Source organism: Erpetoichthys calabaricus, chromosome 1 (assembly GCF_900747795.2).
Source record: "Erpetoichthys calabaricus chromosome 1, fErpCal1.3, whole genome shotgun sequence".
Taxonomy (NCBI): domain Eukaryota; kingdom Metazoa; phylum Chordata; class Cladistia; order Polypteriformes; family Polypteridae; genus Erpetoichthys; species Erpetoichthys calabaricus.
The window spans coordinates 314,211,283-314,228,280 of record NC_041394.2 but is presented as its reverse complement, the minus strand read 5'-3'; the positions used below and the strand labels follow the sequence as shown (position 1 = coordinate 314,228,280).

At 36.3% G+C, this 16,998-nt stretch overlaps 1 protein-coding gene and 1 long non-coding RNA gene across 4 annotated transcripts in view; both read left to right on the top strand.

The window, feature by feature from the left end:
* Positions 1-16,998, top strand: part of slc41a2b (solute carrier family 41 member 2b) — a 115,086-nt gene that overhangs the window by 86,414 nt on the left and 11,674 nt on the right. For 2 of the 3 annotated variants that reach the window (XM_051929059.1, XM_051929063.1), the window contains exons 9-11: positions 713-844; positions 1,756-1,904; positions 10,937-15,953. In XM_051929059.1, coding sequence (XP_051785019.1) covers positions 713-844; positions 1,756-1,904; positions 10,937-11,122 — 467 coding nt within the window. In that variant the 3' untranslated portion in view covers positions 11,123-15,953. Of the gene's footprint in view, positions 1-712; positions 845-1,755; positions 1,905-10,936; positions 15,954-16,998 lie in introns of those variants that run through there. The other variant, XR_007935291.1, reaches the window with a different exon arrangement.
* Positions 4,872-7,564, top strand: LOC127528434 (uncharacterized). Its single transcript, XR_007935333.1, has 3 exons — positions 4,872-5,014; positions 6,753-6,810; positions 7,052-7,564. It is a non-coding gene; the product is annotated as an uncharacterized LOC127528434 (long non-coding RNA).

The window sequence follows — 16,998 nt, the reverse complement described above, 5'->3', positions numbered from 1 at the left end:
GGCTTATTTTCAGAGTAGGTCTTATTTTTGGGGAAACATGGTATATGGCTAAATTGGGACATACAAATGTTTAATAAATTAGACAGAGCATTTACTCGGTTTATGCTATCTTAAAAAGCATTATATATGGTCTTGCAGGATTAATGTAAAGTTGTATACATTTGTACAGTAGAACTCATTGAGGTATATGTAATTGTTTTATTGAAACATGTTCAACAACAGTGGGTGCAAATCAGGCTTCACTCAGGGATGGTGAGCAGTCCATCGCAAGGCAAGCTGAGAGGGTAACTTTAGACTTGAGAAGGAAACCTACACAAACACGGAAGGAACTTGCACATAGGGCTTATGCTTTGTAAGGTGGCAACACCACCTATTCAAATTTGCTTATAATCCTAAAACCGTATGTACTGTATAAGGTAACAATCTTTTTGTGATATCCAGTGATATCTAAATCTTGTCAGTCTGTTAACCTTCTTGCTTTATTCAGTATTTATGCCTTTTGTAATTTTTTCATTGTGTAGTTTGGTTAGCTGTTTCTTAAAGAATTTGTTGGTGATGCAATATCTACTGTATGATCCTAAACACATTGAAAATTGTGCTGTATACTTTTGTTTCTAAGATTTTTTTTATTCAGTCTGTGCATTACTGTTTGCTAATTATTTAGTAGTAAACCTTGTGTAAAATGTTAATTTTATATTTCTTTCAAATTTAGGGATAGGTGGTAATTTAGTGGCTATTCAGTCTAGCCGGTTTTCCACCCATCTCCATTTTCATTGCATTCCTGGGGAAGTTCCAGAAGAAGCTAAAGGCTGCTATTACCCATGCAGGACCTTCTGTGGTTCAGGTAATTGAAAACTAGAAGTGAGGTGTTCTGCTAGTTCAGTAGCATATCCTTGAATGTAAACAACAGCCAGTATGATATTTACAAAAAAAATGCAGCTTCATTATCAAGTAACATTCCGCTCACCACAGGGCAGTTTCCAATAACAAAGTCTAAATTATGTTTCATAATAAGAGTGAGAGAAAGAAGAGTGATTTGGAGAAACAGTCTGAATAATTTAAATCTGAGTAGAGAATTTCTGTTGTACATTATGCTCCTCACTCTGTGAAAGCACAGGTTAGACCAGCTTCCCTATATGTAGGAGTTAATATTCTTGGGTTGTTATTTAATTAATAAGTATATATATTATACTAGGCGATTGTGGTAAAGTAAGGGTTGTCTCTTGATAGAGCATTCAGCATTACCAGTCAGTCTACAACTCTCACAACACTCATGGGCTTTTGGAAATAACTGAAAGAAAGAAATCCTAGTTACATATCCCCAGTGTGAACTTTTCTCAGTAGGTCTGAAGAGCTTTCTAGCGTGAGGAGCACAATAATGCAAGGTTGCCTTGGAGTAGAACACCTCTTCTATAAATCAAGATGAGCCAGTTCACATGGATTGAACATGTGGTGAGGATGTGGACTGCAGGGTTTGTACCAGGCATATACCACTAAGGGGAGAGAAAGCTTAAAATATGTTCGAGAAATTATCTTTTTTCTCTGTGTCTCTGCTACCTTGGGTATACCCTGGACTTCCCACAAGGAGCAGTTTATTCTACATTAATGGTGAGAGGGGCGCTTAGCATTCAGCAGTGTTATAAATATATTTTACATTGAGTGTTGGTATTATTTTTGTGTGTTTGGTGCAAATGAGTGTGTGCCTTTTTTAATTGAACAATTAACCAAATATATGTAACAATCTTCCCTGTTCAGGTGCAAATCACAGATCAGCCCAAGTGTTGCTTCTCCTGGTGGTCCCTGGTCATTTAATCTTTCTGTATACAATTCACTTGATGAAAAGTGGTCACACAACCCTCACTCCTATTTTTATGGCTGTATACCTGACTGCTGCACTCCTACAGGTAAATTGTCCTGAATTCTTCAGTATACATATTATCATATATATTTTTTGAAAAATAACTCAATAAAGTTTACTTTATTTTGACAGCATTATTTAAATAACATTTTTCCTACCTCTAACCAAAGAACATGTTATATACATTTATAATTTATAAGACCAAAACAAAAATCTTTTGGACACAGTTTATGTAAATATGTAAGTATATATTTTTCTATATTTTAATATTTTAGGACCCACTGTTTGTCATATTGGTATCCTTTTTGAGACATGCTTTCCTGTACACAGGAGTGTTTGTTCAGTCTCAGGAAAGACCCAAGTCAGATTCCACACTAATTCCTGCAAAAAAGGCTCATTTTGTACCTTTAAATACATTTTGGTATCCATTACAACCTGGAAACTACAAAGTTGTCTATTGAGTCAGATTGGATACCTGAATAAATTACCGATGTTTTAATTAGAAAAAAGTGGAATGTGTGTGACAGGCAAACAGAGCAGGATTTGGAAATTTACTGAAAAACCATGCATCACCTAGAAATAAGTAAATTGCTTAATGTCTTTTTGGTTTTTGGTTTTTGTTAAATTATCAGTTATACATAGAATAAACAACCAGTGTAAGTTTCCTACATTTTGTATAATAAAAAATAACTAAAAACTGACTTCTTGTTTTTAATAGTCATACTTAAAGAAGGCATTATTATGTACCTGTGCTATTATAGTATTGGAGTTTATTATATACAAGATCAACAGGGTATGAAAATGCTAAATTAAAGCATATATTGATAACTAAATGAAGGAAAGGTTAAACACTGAAATATACCAGCTCAGCTAAAAAAGCAGCAGTAGTTACCTTTTTCATATTTTATCACAATAACTACACTTTCCATTAGTAGCTACTCCTTACGTGAGCACCCTTAAATTCTTTCTCCAGCACTTGTTTTCATCACTTGGAGGTGAGGTGCACTATCTTGTGGTTTTTGACATCCAAGAACTGATTGCTAGATGACATGTATTCTTGTGCAAGACAATTTAATTTACCACTGTAAAAAAAGAAAAAGTTAAGGGTTTCTTTTTCTTTCAGACTTTTAGAAGAACAGTTGTTTAAGTTTGCATCAAATCTATTGGAGTCTGTCCCTTCCACTACTTACATCTCTTACTATAAAATAATAAATAGTACTTGACTTTCTGTAAGAAGTTCAGTATCTAAAAAATAGTGTGTTAACAATAACTGTGAATTTCCCCTTGGGATTAATAAAGTATCTATCTATCTATCTATCTATCTATCTATCTATCTATCTATCTATCTATCTATCTATCTATCTATAACTCCTTGAGTGCATAGAATTTGTGCTTTAAAATTTTATGTAGGTATGTTACTGGGATTAATCCCCTTGGGATTAATAAAGTATCCATCTATCTATCTATCTATCTATCTATCTATCTATCTATCTATCTATCTATCTATCTATCTATCTATCTATCTATCTATCTATCTATCTATCTATCTATCTATCTATCTTTAGATGCTTCGTCAGGAACATTTGAACCGATCTCTCTTTTGGGCTCCTAAAAAAACAAAAATGATGTTTTATGATGGATTTTGTGCCATTTGTATTAATTCATCTCTGCTTTTCAATCTTCCCATATTTTTTTGTTGAACAGTTTGTTTGTTTTTTTCTAAACTGCATGTTTTTGTCGCTCCTGGTACAAAGTAGCCCTACCCGTTGATTCTGTCAGAAAAAAAGATAAAAGTAAAAAAGTTTCAGTTATCTCGCGGAAGACACACGTTTTATTAATGACACATCATTATCTAAGTCTGTAACAACCTCCAAAATTGCCGATCATGATCCTCCAAAAAATGCCCTGAACAGCATAAGCCATCAGGTCGACCTGTCATCCAGCTTGAAGTGGAAAAGGTGTTTGAATTTAGATTTGATTTTACTCTTGATCCACATGACCGATCGCGCTGATTTTTTCAAAAAATGTGTTAAATGCTTGTATCAAAACATGTGCAAAGTATTGTGTAATTTGGTTTTATATTTTTAAAGTTATTAATATTTTTTAATTTTAACTGCTCCAGTTACTAATGGTCCACATTTAAATCTATAATAAATCGCGATTGAATTAATGGTGACGCTTAATAACCTTTAGTATTTGAAAAAGGGTGTTTTGATGTACCATCTTTCCTTTTTAAATCGTAATTATCTTCTTTTATCTGCTCAGAAAGCAAAAAAATACTTTCGGGAGCATTTGTGTCTTCTATTCTTAATTAAGCATATTTTGGAATAACTGATCAGTTTTTAACAGCTGGGTGTCGTTTATGTATAAGTACATAAATGTCTCTGAACGTCCTGATCGTTTTGATGGTCCGTGGTGAGCAGAAAACAATTCATTCAAGTAGCGGCACTTCAGCAAAAACTCGCAAGTGATAATGCATGTTGAGACGGCTTTATGAGCGCTCATTTCCCGGTGGAGCGCCCCCTAGATGGTTCTATTTTTTTTTCTAGCGGCACTTCATCAAAAACTCGCAAGAGATAATACATGTTGGGACGTGTTTATAAAGCGCTCAGCGCCCGGTGTAGCACCCGCTAGATGGTTCAATTTTTTCCGTTACCGTTGTACTATACTGTACATGATTTAAATATTTAATCCGTTTTAGAATATTACGTGATATGTGTAATGAGTGGATATTTTTGCCTGTTGATTTTAAATGTCTCTTATTTTTACTGCTTTGTTTTACAGAAGCAATTTGTTTTTACATAATGGTCGTGCACGAATATTTTTTTTATTTTATTTTAATAATAAATATAAGTCACTATATGAAATATAAACTGATAGTTTTGATATGCAGAGAAATGGATTTCAGGTATGAAGAGCCTTGCTTGGACATCGAGAAATAGAGCTTTTTCACCTATAAATAATATTCATTTTATATATATATATATATATAACAAACGTGATTTTTTCCGTTAGCATCTTATTAAATAGAGATGGGCGTGTTAATCTTGCTATCCGGAAGTGAATGAAATGACCGCTGCTGCGAGTTTTCAAGCACACTGGATGAAGACCTGCGAAAACTTGGAAGCTTCACTGATCTTTGACATCATATATAAGGTAAGATTATTCACGTTTTGTGCTTTCTGTACATTGCTTAAGTGTTTTTTTTTTGGTACATATTTAACTTGTGCAAGTAATGTATTATATAATTAAGATACATTGGTGATGTGAACTAATTAATCAATTAATTGTCCTTTCATTCTTTTACTTAACCTGCTTCCTATGGTCTCATTAATAACAGTGCGCTGTTTAAAAATGCAGAAATATATGCATTTGAAGCATACAGTAAAGCTATAACAAAATCCAATACTAATCAATTTTTTCATCCAGCCACCTTCCTAACCGACTTATATAGGACAGGGGACAGCTGAAGCCTATGCCAGTCCTTCACAGGGTGAATGAACACACACAGGCACACTCTCTCTTCCTCACACACACACACACACACACATCAGGGCCAGTTTAGTGTTACCCACCCACCTAACCTGCATGTGTTTAGACTGTGGGAGTAAATCCACATGAACATGGAGAGAACATGCAAACTCTGTGCAGGGCACTTGGGACATAAACCTTGGTCTCCTTGTTATGAGGCAGGAGCAGCACCACTGAGTCACTCTGCCATCTGATGATATTCATTATAGAAAAATGAATTCTCTAATTACATAGCTTAGTGGTTCTGTGGAATTGCAGGTAATAAAGCCTTACAGAAAAGGCATATGAAAATATTTAAATAATTCAGTTAAATATGAAAAAGCTTCTGATATAAATCTTGAGCATAGAAACAAAAGGTGTTTTTTCTTTTTCTTTCTATAGTTAAACAAAATATGCTTTTAATTTGAGGATTCTACTTAATTGTAATTCATGCTTTTCCACGCTAACATATTTTGTGCAGTTTCTTTAATCCTTCTGGATGGCATGATTGTTCAGCTCGGTGCCACAGTGGCAGTGCGGAGACCAGAATTCTCATCACAGGTCCTCCCTGCGTGGAGGCTGCATGTTCTCCCTGTGTTTCCCCAGGTGCTTCTCCCCCACAATCCAAAGACATGCAGGTTAGGTGTATTTGCCAATACTAGACTGGCCCTGGTGTGTGTGTGTGTGTGTGAACTGAATAGATGCTGTTCCTGCCTCTAGTTCTTGCTTGCTGGGATAGGCTCCTGCTACCTGCAACCTTGTCCTGATTTAGAAAGTGGATGGTTAAATGGATGAATGACATGATTGCTTTGTGAGAGTTACTGTATACAGCAATGGGGTCTGTCAAATTCAGATAAACAATCAATGAAGTAACCCACAAGAATACAAAATCTTAGTTAGACCTGAAGCCTTTCAATACAAAACAACTACTGAAAATGTAGTGAGTACAAACAACATAACAAGTATGTTAATGAGTTAACGTATTAGAATACAAACTTTAAAGATGACAGGTTCATTCCGAACTAACAACATACGACTGTAAAATCATGAAATTCAGAGGTCAGACAATGTAACGATGATCCTCTGATTAGAGAGCATGCTGGCCTTGTAGAAGAGCAGGGCCAAGATGGGCTCATTCTGTACACTTTTTAATGAAAGAGAGAAATTGATCTTTAAACCAAATCACATTTTTTACAATGCATTAAGAAAAATGTTTAGATGTTACATTGTACAAGTCAAAATGACTGTGATTGTAAACTTGGATAAGCAGGTTCTGTAAATGAGTGGATGAACAAATAAAATAATTTAAATTTCACATATTCTTTAATTTGTCAGGAAATGGAAAGAACAGAAAATTAACAATATATCTAATTGATGTTTTCAGATACTGTATTCTTGTGGGAGACACAGCTTCAGAGTTTTGGGAACCACAATTTGCACAGGTTAGTAGAATCAACTCAGTATGGCTGTGGTGTCAATGGCAAAGAATAAAACACAAATTAGGGAATCGCCTTTGATTGCACACAAATAAAGATATAATATTTAAGGAATGTAACAATTGCCTCTAATATATTATAAAACCATATATAAATTAATTTTGTGGCATTAGGCCTGTGTTATTGTATTAACAGCAATCAATATTTTAAACAATAATTTGAAATTGTTTTTTCTTTTGGCTTCTAGAAAGTAAACTATGGAGGAGAACTTCTTGGGTCAAAACCAAACAGTAACACAGACTGGAGAGAAAAATCTGTGATCAGCTGAGGAAAGAGATCTCCTGTGAGCAAACATCTAGCTCTCCATGTCAAGAGAATCATCTTCTGGACAAGAGTGAATCCCTCAAAGAAAGAGTGTGGAGGACAGTTAGAGACCCCCCTTCTACATCAGAAAAGCAGCACCCCCAGAAACAACACCATAAAGGGCAGTGTGATAATGGAGAAGTGCCACCACATCATGGCATCGGGCCCAATAGTACAAGAGATGGTGAAGAAAGCTTTAGGCAGCTGCTCTGAAGGAGGGGAGATGGCAGAGAAGTTTCAGATCACTCAGTCTGACAAGAATAAAATATGAAGGCAGAAAAACAAACGTGGAGTACTTCACAATCACAAGCTGTCAACTGAATGTATGGATTTAACATTTGGTCAGAGTTTGTTACTGTTATTTTGAAAATGTTTATTTCACTGATTCATTATTGCATTTTGAATGAAATACTGTTTTGTTTAATAAAAAAACTACACTGACATTTATAGTTATAATGTTCTGTTCAATAAAAATATGTTTTCCTGAATTGTGTTTTTGTATTATTTTTTCTCTCTTATTCACTTTTTTGCATTTAAAACTATTTAGTCTTAGTCCCAGTTTAGTGCTACATACATAAAGCAGTCACACTGGTCGTGTGGTGGGGCCTTAGAGAGGAGCAGAAACAACTCGAGACACAAATCAGAATTGTGTTAGGTCACTGACACTTTACTGTTCGTTAATAAGAAAACCTTCATACCTTGTTAGCAATCAATCGTTATTGCTAGGATTCCTTATATTAATTTTTACTTTTTATAAAACTCACATTAAGTTACTAGGCCTTTGATTTCCTACTTTTCACATAAAACTACAATATTGTTAATCATTATTAATGTTTTTGTAGTGACCTAATCCTCCTGACAAATTTCTCTTTCCTGAAATTGCATCTTCCCGCAAGCCTCAGAGGGGAAGCAAAATTTACCTTTAGAACAAATTGAAATTACTTAAGCAACAACATTTTTAAAAAGCAGAAATACACCAATTCTGTCAAATCAGCCCTGTCTTTGTGAGACTTCAGGATGTTTGCAGGTGTGCCCTTCGATCACAAAAATGCACAAATACAACATAGAATTTACCAGCAAAACACACTGACTTTTAAAATTTGAAAGCCTCAGATCTCAGCTCATGTATCAGACATCAAGACCTGAACAACAATCCATCAGGATTAGAGCTCGGCCTAACAGTCCACCTCATCTTATCTTGGCAGTGAAGAGAAAAGGAAAGAAGGAGAGGATGCAGGAGTGACCTTAATGATTCAGTATAAAATTTAAATATGTCTGTATAGTTTAAAAAATTCACATCTATCTGTTTATTAAAACGGTAGTGTATCCAGCATGAAGTATTATGGTGCTATAGCCTTTCAACAAACAATGTGCTAAAATCAGGAACCTACTAAGGTTAAGATTAATGGTCAAAACAAATATAAACAGAAAAATATTTTAAAAACAATCACCTTTTTGTGTGACAAAAGTGCCAGTTGTGTTACAAAATTACCCTTTTTTTGGCATGTTACTTAAAAGCCTGACTTGTGTTGTGTGCCCTACAAGTTACAAATGTTCCCTGTGCTGTGGTACAAATGTGCCTTAAAGTTACAAAATGTCCCTACTAGAGTTACAAATGTTCCCTGTAGGTTACAAATGGGCCATTTAGTAGTTACAAAAAGGCCCTAACATCTATCTATCTATCTATCTATCTATCTATCTATCTATCTATCTATCTATCTATCTATCTATCTATAACTCCTTGAGTGCATAGAATTTGTGCTTTAAAATTTTATGTAGGTATGTTACTGGGATTAATCCCCTTGGGATTAATAAAGTATCTATCTATCTATCTATCTATCTATCTATCTATCTATCTATCTATCTATCTATCTATCTATCTATCTATCTATCTATCTATCTATCTATCGCAGGCTTCTCTCATACTATAACCTTTGAAACTGTTACTAGCATCACAGCAAATAAATTTATACCATGATTCATCTGGTGAGAAGGTAATTCTTAAGACCTTTACAGGTCTTTGATTTATGAAATCCCCTTCCTTGAAATAAAATTGCAGCAGGTTAATAATAACTGGTAAATAATAATAGGGGTTAGATTAGATAGATTAGGTAAACTTTATTAATCCCATTGGGAAATTCAGATGCATACAGAAACATAAAAAATGATAATACAAACTCAGAAGACAGATGATATAGCCAGTCAATCACTATCAGTGAATAAATAAATGCATGTATATTTTGCAGATATTTCTAAATGAACTTAATGAGTACTTTGGGAGGAAACATTGAATTGCCTGATAGCAGTGGGTAGAAAAGACTCCCAGAGTTGCAGAGGTGGAATAAGTCGGTGGCTAAAAGTGCTCCAAAAAAGTGCCTCCTGGAGGGATTCTTCATGATGACAAACAATTTTGCTACTATCCTCTTTTTCACAACAATTTCTAGTGTGTCTAGGGTTCATCCTGTGATGATGCAGGATTCCTTGATATGTTTGTTCAGGGATTGTGTGACTTTTATGCTCAGGATGCTTTCCCAGGAGACTGCAGTTTAGAACAACACACTGGCTACAATGGGCTAATAGGACATTTCCAGCACATTGCTGCACACATCAAGAGTCCTGAGTCTCCTTAGCAAGTACAGTCTGCTCTGGCCCTTGGCCCTTTTTTTATTTAAACAGTGCCACAGTCTGTTGTGTAGAGAGCAAACAGGCAGGGAGACAGAACCATTCTCTGAGGTGCTCCAGGATTACATACCACCACTTCTGATACACAGTCCCTTGCCTCACAAACTGCTATCTGTTGGTCAGGTTGTCCATTATCTGGGAGTGTGGGGGGTGTCAAGAATTAAAGTCTTGGGCTTTTTCCCCAGTTAATAGTGTTAGGTTAAGGATTTCTAGGCATGAGGTTTGGAGAAGCATTGATTGGGAGATATTCTACAAAAGTAAATTAAATGTAACAAAAAAAAAGTAAATGACACTAACTCAACAATAATTTAAGAAGAATAAATAGCAAGTCATTTGAGAGCGTGATAGAAAGCAGAATGTGTTAATCTAGATGAACTACAGAAAAGATAAAATAGATGTCAGGTACATCTTTTATCATCACATATAGATTGAAGCTATAATAAGGCAAAATGACAGCGAATGAATTTATGCTTATTAAGAATAAAAGGAGTGTTTCTAATCAGTAAAAAACAGTGAAGCAATATATAATTGAGACATTAGTTACTTAAAGCTAGCATTGTTATATTTATCAGTGTTCCTCAGACTTTTGTTAACAGTTGACAGAAACTTCAAACAAAACACTTTTTGATATTTAAAAATGAAAATATAGTATTACGGTTAAATGTTTGGCAGTTAAAATTCATATAAGCTATCAGTTTGTTTCATATTTATACATTAGTGCTGCATTTAATATTAAATCATAATTATGTCAGTGCATTTTAATAAACAACCTATTTTGTTTGCCATTGAATGTGAAAATGCAGCCCTTGATTCAGCATGTCTTATTTGAGAGTTATTAAGTAAGGCTTCATGTTGTTCAGCAGTTTTTGCTGCCCTTGATTCAGCAGGTAATGTCAGGTTTCATGCTGTTGAGAGTTCTCGGATTCTCTCATCAATGTCTCCTTTGATTTAAATTTGGTTTCTTTCAAAAGTTTTTTTTTTCCTTTGGTGCCATTTTTTAAAACTTTTAAAATCAAATGAAATTTATAGTGCTGCTACAGTAATCTAGGTTTTATTTGAAAATAAATGTCTGTATATTTCTTTGTAGGTTTTTGCCCTCCTGTGTATTGCAGACTGGATGGTTCATTGTATGTGGAAGAACAGTAAAGATCCAGACAGCTTTTCCATTCCATATCTGACTGCTCTCGGAGATCTTCTAGGAACAGCAATGCTGGCTCTTGGCTTTCACTTTCTTTGGCTCATTGGAGATCAAGACAGTGATGTTGGGGACTGAGCATGAAGCACTATACTTGGCCTATTCAATATTACCGCAGTGCGGTGCTATAAATAATCACCTGGATCGTCTGCTGGGCTGTACTTTTTTTCTTAGGGAGCAAATAGTAAAGTCTGACTGACACAGGATGTCATCTTTGAACTTACTTAAGCTAACACGAATCTTAGAATGTATAAATCTTCCCAATAATGTTGCTAGTATAAGGGGTATCAAGGTTATATGACACTGACAATTGAAAGGCTTAAACATGCTTTTAGCTAAATTTGTATTTAAATAATATTGATTTTTATATTTTAAGTGGAGCTGTAAAGTATTTCTTTGGCATCCCCAGTGGGATTTTCCAATCTATTGTTTGTATTCAGAAGGATTTACATACACAGGAGAAATTCTATACATAAACCCACCGTGGCTAAAGAAACAGCAGTATAATTCCCTGATACTCACTCCATATTATCTGTTTAATAGAACGTGCAATATAAAAGAATCTAAATTATAGAGATCCATTGAAATAATGTGGGTTTTACAAGTAATACAATATCCTTTTATTAGAAAAGTTTTCATTCATATTTGTCCATGTACAAAATCCCTAAATGTTTCATCTGACAGCAGTTAATGATCACTAACGGCACATAAATGGACTGTTGAGAAGATGTAAAAAACAAATGGCAACACCATATGTAAAAATGGAGTACCTTCTATTTTGAAACATTTATAGACACATCTGAGCGTCAGTGATTATTGAAATGCATGGGACTTATAGTCACCAAGTAACCAAGCTGTTTTCATGTTGATGGTGGTGTTGCTCAGGAAAGTAACACTCTTGGCCATGGGCAGCATGCTGACTAAGTTTAGTTAACAGCCACTCGTTACTGATTTTCCAACATTGTGTTATTAGGTTGCCTTACTATGGTTTTTGTTCTTGTGCCATACATGGTTAAATGTAAATAATCTTAGTACTTTGGGAAATTTAACTGTTATGGGACTGATCCTCCAATTAGCTGTGACCCACCCAATCTCACTGAGATTGCATAGGTGGTGAATCAGCTGAGGGTAGGAAAGGCTTCAGGGATCTGTGATATCCGGGGTGAACTTCTCCAGGATGGTGGTAAGACTGTCCTCCTTGCATTGCAAGCAATCTTAGCTTCCATTTGGGAGATGGGCATCATCCGAACTGACTGGAAAACGGGACTTGTTGTCCCTATCTGGAAAGGGAAGGGTGATCTTCTGGATTGCCGCAACTACAGGGGGATAACACTACTCTCGTTGCCGGTGTAAGGTCCTTGCTAGGGTCATCATCAATAGGATCCATGATCACTTGCTGACCTACCAGCGACTGGATTAGTCTGGTTTTACGCCTAAGAAGCTTACAGTCGACCGCATCCTGGCACTGAGGTTTCTGATCGAACTCTAATGTGAATATTGGCAGTTTCTTTGCAGCTTTTATTGATTTTCAGAAAGTGTTCAGCTCAGTTGATCAAGCTGCCCTGTGGGACATTCTGAGACTTTGTAGGATCCCCTGAAGTTACTGGATATCATGACTGCCCTGTACACTGGTACTGTGAGTGCTGAGCAGAGTTGAGGCAGAACCTCCGCGTTTTTCCTAGTTGATTCTTGGGTTTGTCAGGGGTGTGTTCTTGCTGCTACCTCTGTTCAATGCTTGCATCTGTTCAATGCTCGTCATGGATAAAAACCAAGATCCAGGCCTTTAAAGACCTCTTGGGCACAGCCATCAGCAGTATATATGTCTGCAGGGAGAATGTCAACCTTGTTGAGAGGTTTATTTACCTCAGCAGCGACATTCATGACTCTGGTGACTCTTCCTATGAAGTCAGTAGATGGATTGGCAGAGCACTGGGAGTCATGAGGTTGCTGGAAAGGAGTGTGTGCCGCTCCCAATATCTTTGCAAAAGGATGAAGGTCCAAGTCTTTAGAGACCTGGTACTTCCTGTTTTGCTATATGGTTGCGAGACATGGACGCTATCCAGTGACCTGAGACGAAGACTGGACTCCTTTGGTAATGTGTCTCTTCAGAGAATCCTTGGGTAACATCTGGCTGTGGTAGATAGGTGTAATTTCTGGAGGGTGGGACTGAACTATATGTCTGCCTGGGGGGATGCCAACTGGGATCCTGAGCTGTTTCATCATGTAGTGGGTGCGGCAATGCGCTGTACGGGTGCATGCTCCCCAACCCATCCTGACCTGGATCTTGAGTTCACAGTTTTGCAGAAGAGAATGCTTAGATTGGGCTGGCATTGTGTCATTCAGTATTCAGCAGTCTTATTCTGGATGCATTTCACTAGCTATATTGTATATTTGTTCAAACAGAGAATACCCTTAATTTTTATAGCACTAACATTTTATTACTCTCTACTGTGTTTTATATTTCATTTTCTTGTTTTGCCTTTTTAATTACATTGCTATAGTAGAGTTATTTTATATAATCAATCTATATTTCATTTTTTTCTAATGCATTAAAAAAGTGGATTCCTGTTCAGGAATTTTATACGTCCTCGTTTTTTTAGCATTTCTGGTAATTTTACTTATTCTTATGCTTCAGTTCATTGAAGCAAATATTGTACATTGAAATCCATAATATAGGGTATAATAATAAAATTACCTACTTATACTACTTATGTTTTCTAAGGGCAATGTGCAGTAAGTTTAGATTATTATTTTTGGAGGTTGGGTATATGTGTAAAGTTTGTTTTCTTTTTCATACATTTTTCCACAATTAATAAGAGTAAGGACCAATTTTATATACAGTAAGGTATATGTTATATTTCAATTAGTTTACTTCTTTTTATTAATATAGTAATTAAGACATAAATATATGTAATGAGTAGCTATTGTTAAAAAATACTGAATTTTCAAGCAAATTTTTTTTCATTTGTGCATAAAACCATATTTGTGAATATGACCTGGACACAGACAGGCATACACGTTTGTATTACCCCACACACGTTTATTGTGGTCTTCCATTTCTTTACAACACTTCTCTCGCTAACCCCAATACCCCAAAGTTCTTGCCAACACACAATGACTTTCTCTTCTTCAGGCCGCCTCCTTCTCTCCTCCTGAGACCTTGTCCTTCTTCACTCCCAACTCAAGTCATCCTCTGAAGGGGGGCGGCCCCTTTATATAAGCGCCCAGATGTACTCCAAGTGTGTTCCCGGCAATCTCCCACTGACACACCCCAGTGTGGCGGAAGTGTCGGCTGTATCCCCGGAAGCACTCTGGGTGTCCCTGCTCGTCTTCCCCCCAGCACTTCTGGGTGTGGCGGAAGTGCTGAGGTCCAGGGTCCTGCAGGTATTGGGGTGCCCCCTGGCGGTGACCACGGGCCCCTACAGGGTCGAGCTTCCCAGCTCTGTACCCATGGCCCCCAGGGTGGTCGCCCCCTTGTGGTCTGGAGGAGGCAGAAGCCCTCCTCCGGTCTTCTTGGGCGTCCCAGCTGGATACCACCCCCATCCGGGTACCACACATTTAAAAATAAACAGTGGAGGTAAGGAAAACTACTGTTACATACATTTTACCTATTAACTTGAATAGTATATGCTTTTGGCATTCAGCAATATTTGTGAGTCCTCACTAATTTAGATGACGTGCTCTGAATATAAACCAAGATAAATTTTTGTCAGTCTGCTCGCAACTGGTTTAACCATATAAATATGAATGGACCTGGACAAAGTGATAGAACTGTAGATTTTAACATTCTCTTGTAGAATGCTAAATGTGATGAAACAGCAAAATACAACAGGGTTTCCATATTATGCAGTAGTTCAGTGTTGGACAGTGCTTCCTGTGGTCATTGCCATCCCTTCAGCCCACCCTAAGGTAAAGGTATATGATAGAAGTGAAATCTGATCTGGACTGAAAAGCAAATCTCAGCACACACAGCTGTTAACTGCGGCTAACACAGACCTCTGGGATACACTCTATTCTAATGCTGTAAATTGAAAATGAATACATCTGAGTGTATATAAATATATATACACATGTATAAATACACACAATTGTGTGTGTATATGTACTGTGTGTGTAAATATATGTATGTATATTTTTAAATTTTGAATGTATATGTTGCATTATGTCTGTTTTACTCAATGTTACTTATTTATAAATGTGTATGGCACATAAAAAAAGAAAAGAAAAAGAAATGGCTTTTGGATTGTGCACTGGAGATGCTTTTTGCCAGTGCAAAGTGGTGAAAATGTCAGCACCACTGCTGGTCTGATTGCATTTTGTCGCCTACATGGTGCCCAGTGCACTGAATGCAGTTAAGTGAGTTTGTAAATGGTGTAAGTGTTATGTGGGCCAAATAAAACACAATATCCAAGTTTACAAATGGCAGCCAAACACAGAGAAGCACAGTATATACTGGCACATTATTTTAGGTCCACATTTAATCTATTTGGTTATTTTAAGCACTGTTCCTGTATTTCAGAATGTATTATTTTGCTGTTTCATTCACACCTTTCGGTGGCTGCGCAAATATAAAAAAAACAAGACAATTTTGTTGATCTTCAATGGTTACTAATAGATTACATGTGGTACTTCTTGGCTGTCACTTTACGTGGTTTGCTTGGGAGTCCACAAAGTCTTATTTCTTTTGAATTGATTGCATCTTTTATTTATTTTTTACTTTTTACTTATTAGCCACTGATTTTTTCATGTTAAAAATATGTACATTTGTGTTATTGAGACACTTATGATTTTCTTATTAACATTTCTAAACTCAAGTTTTAAAACATTCTGTTTTTGATTTCTGTCTAATATGCAAAATATTGGCACTGGTAAAACTGAAACATTGACATTTTAAAAAGTTGTGTTGATATATATTTTAAGGAATCATCAATAAATACTTAAAACATTTCTTATATGTCCCATGTATCATAACTTTTTAAAACTGAATGACATTACAGTATCTATGATTGCTGGTAGAGCCTCCAGCTACCCAGTGGCCTTTCCTTGGATAAGTGGGTTAGAAAGACGGATGAAAGATGCAAGAAATAATCCGATAACTTAGAAAAACATCCGAGTACAACAGCCTAACGGAACACATTATGACTCACAAATCAATTCAAGCTAAAACATTTGTCTCATTTAATTGTTTTTCTCCTATCTTACTGAACAATACATACTGTATGTAACATCCATCCATCCATCCATTTTCCAACCCGCTGAATCCGAACACAGGGTCACGGGGGTCTGCTGGAGCCAATCCCAGCCAACACAGGGCACAAGGCAGGAACCAATCCCGGGCAGGGTGCCAACCCACCGCAGCTGTATGTAACATCTTCATTTAAATCATGACAAATAAACAGGCAGGGGTAGACAAGTTCAAGCCAGTTCAGCGAATATTGTGACCAATAACGGAACAGGCTTACTGTTTTTCAAAGCTGGGCATTCTGTGGGCTTGACGGCACAGACAAGGTAATGTGCACTATGTGGACCAGGCAGCAGGTTTCCGTTTGCACATTTAGCAGATGAATTTATCCAAAGTGACTTACAAAAGAGATAAAGTCAGTTTAGGGGTCTGTTATGAAACAAGTGTTACAAGACTAGGTTAAAAAAAAGTGAAAAATGCTCTAGACCTTAAAAGTAAGTAATAAACCAATTAAACACAAAACAAATTAGCCTAAACTTCTAGAATCAAAAACCATTAGGGATTAGGCAGATATTAAAAAAAAAACTATTTACTACTAGCCAACCCGTGGCATAATCAAAACGCTCTTTTAATGAGTTTTAAGCACAGGGAAAAAAATGAACATTAGAAAAATCCATAATTTAATAAACCACCAAGAAAAGTAACATTGCAACAATGCACGCCACGAACCAACATACAATTGTCTGACTGAAAACTGGAGGACCACCGTCGT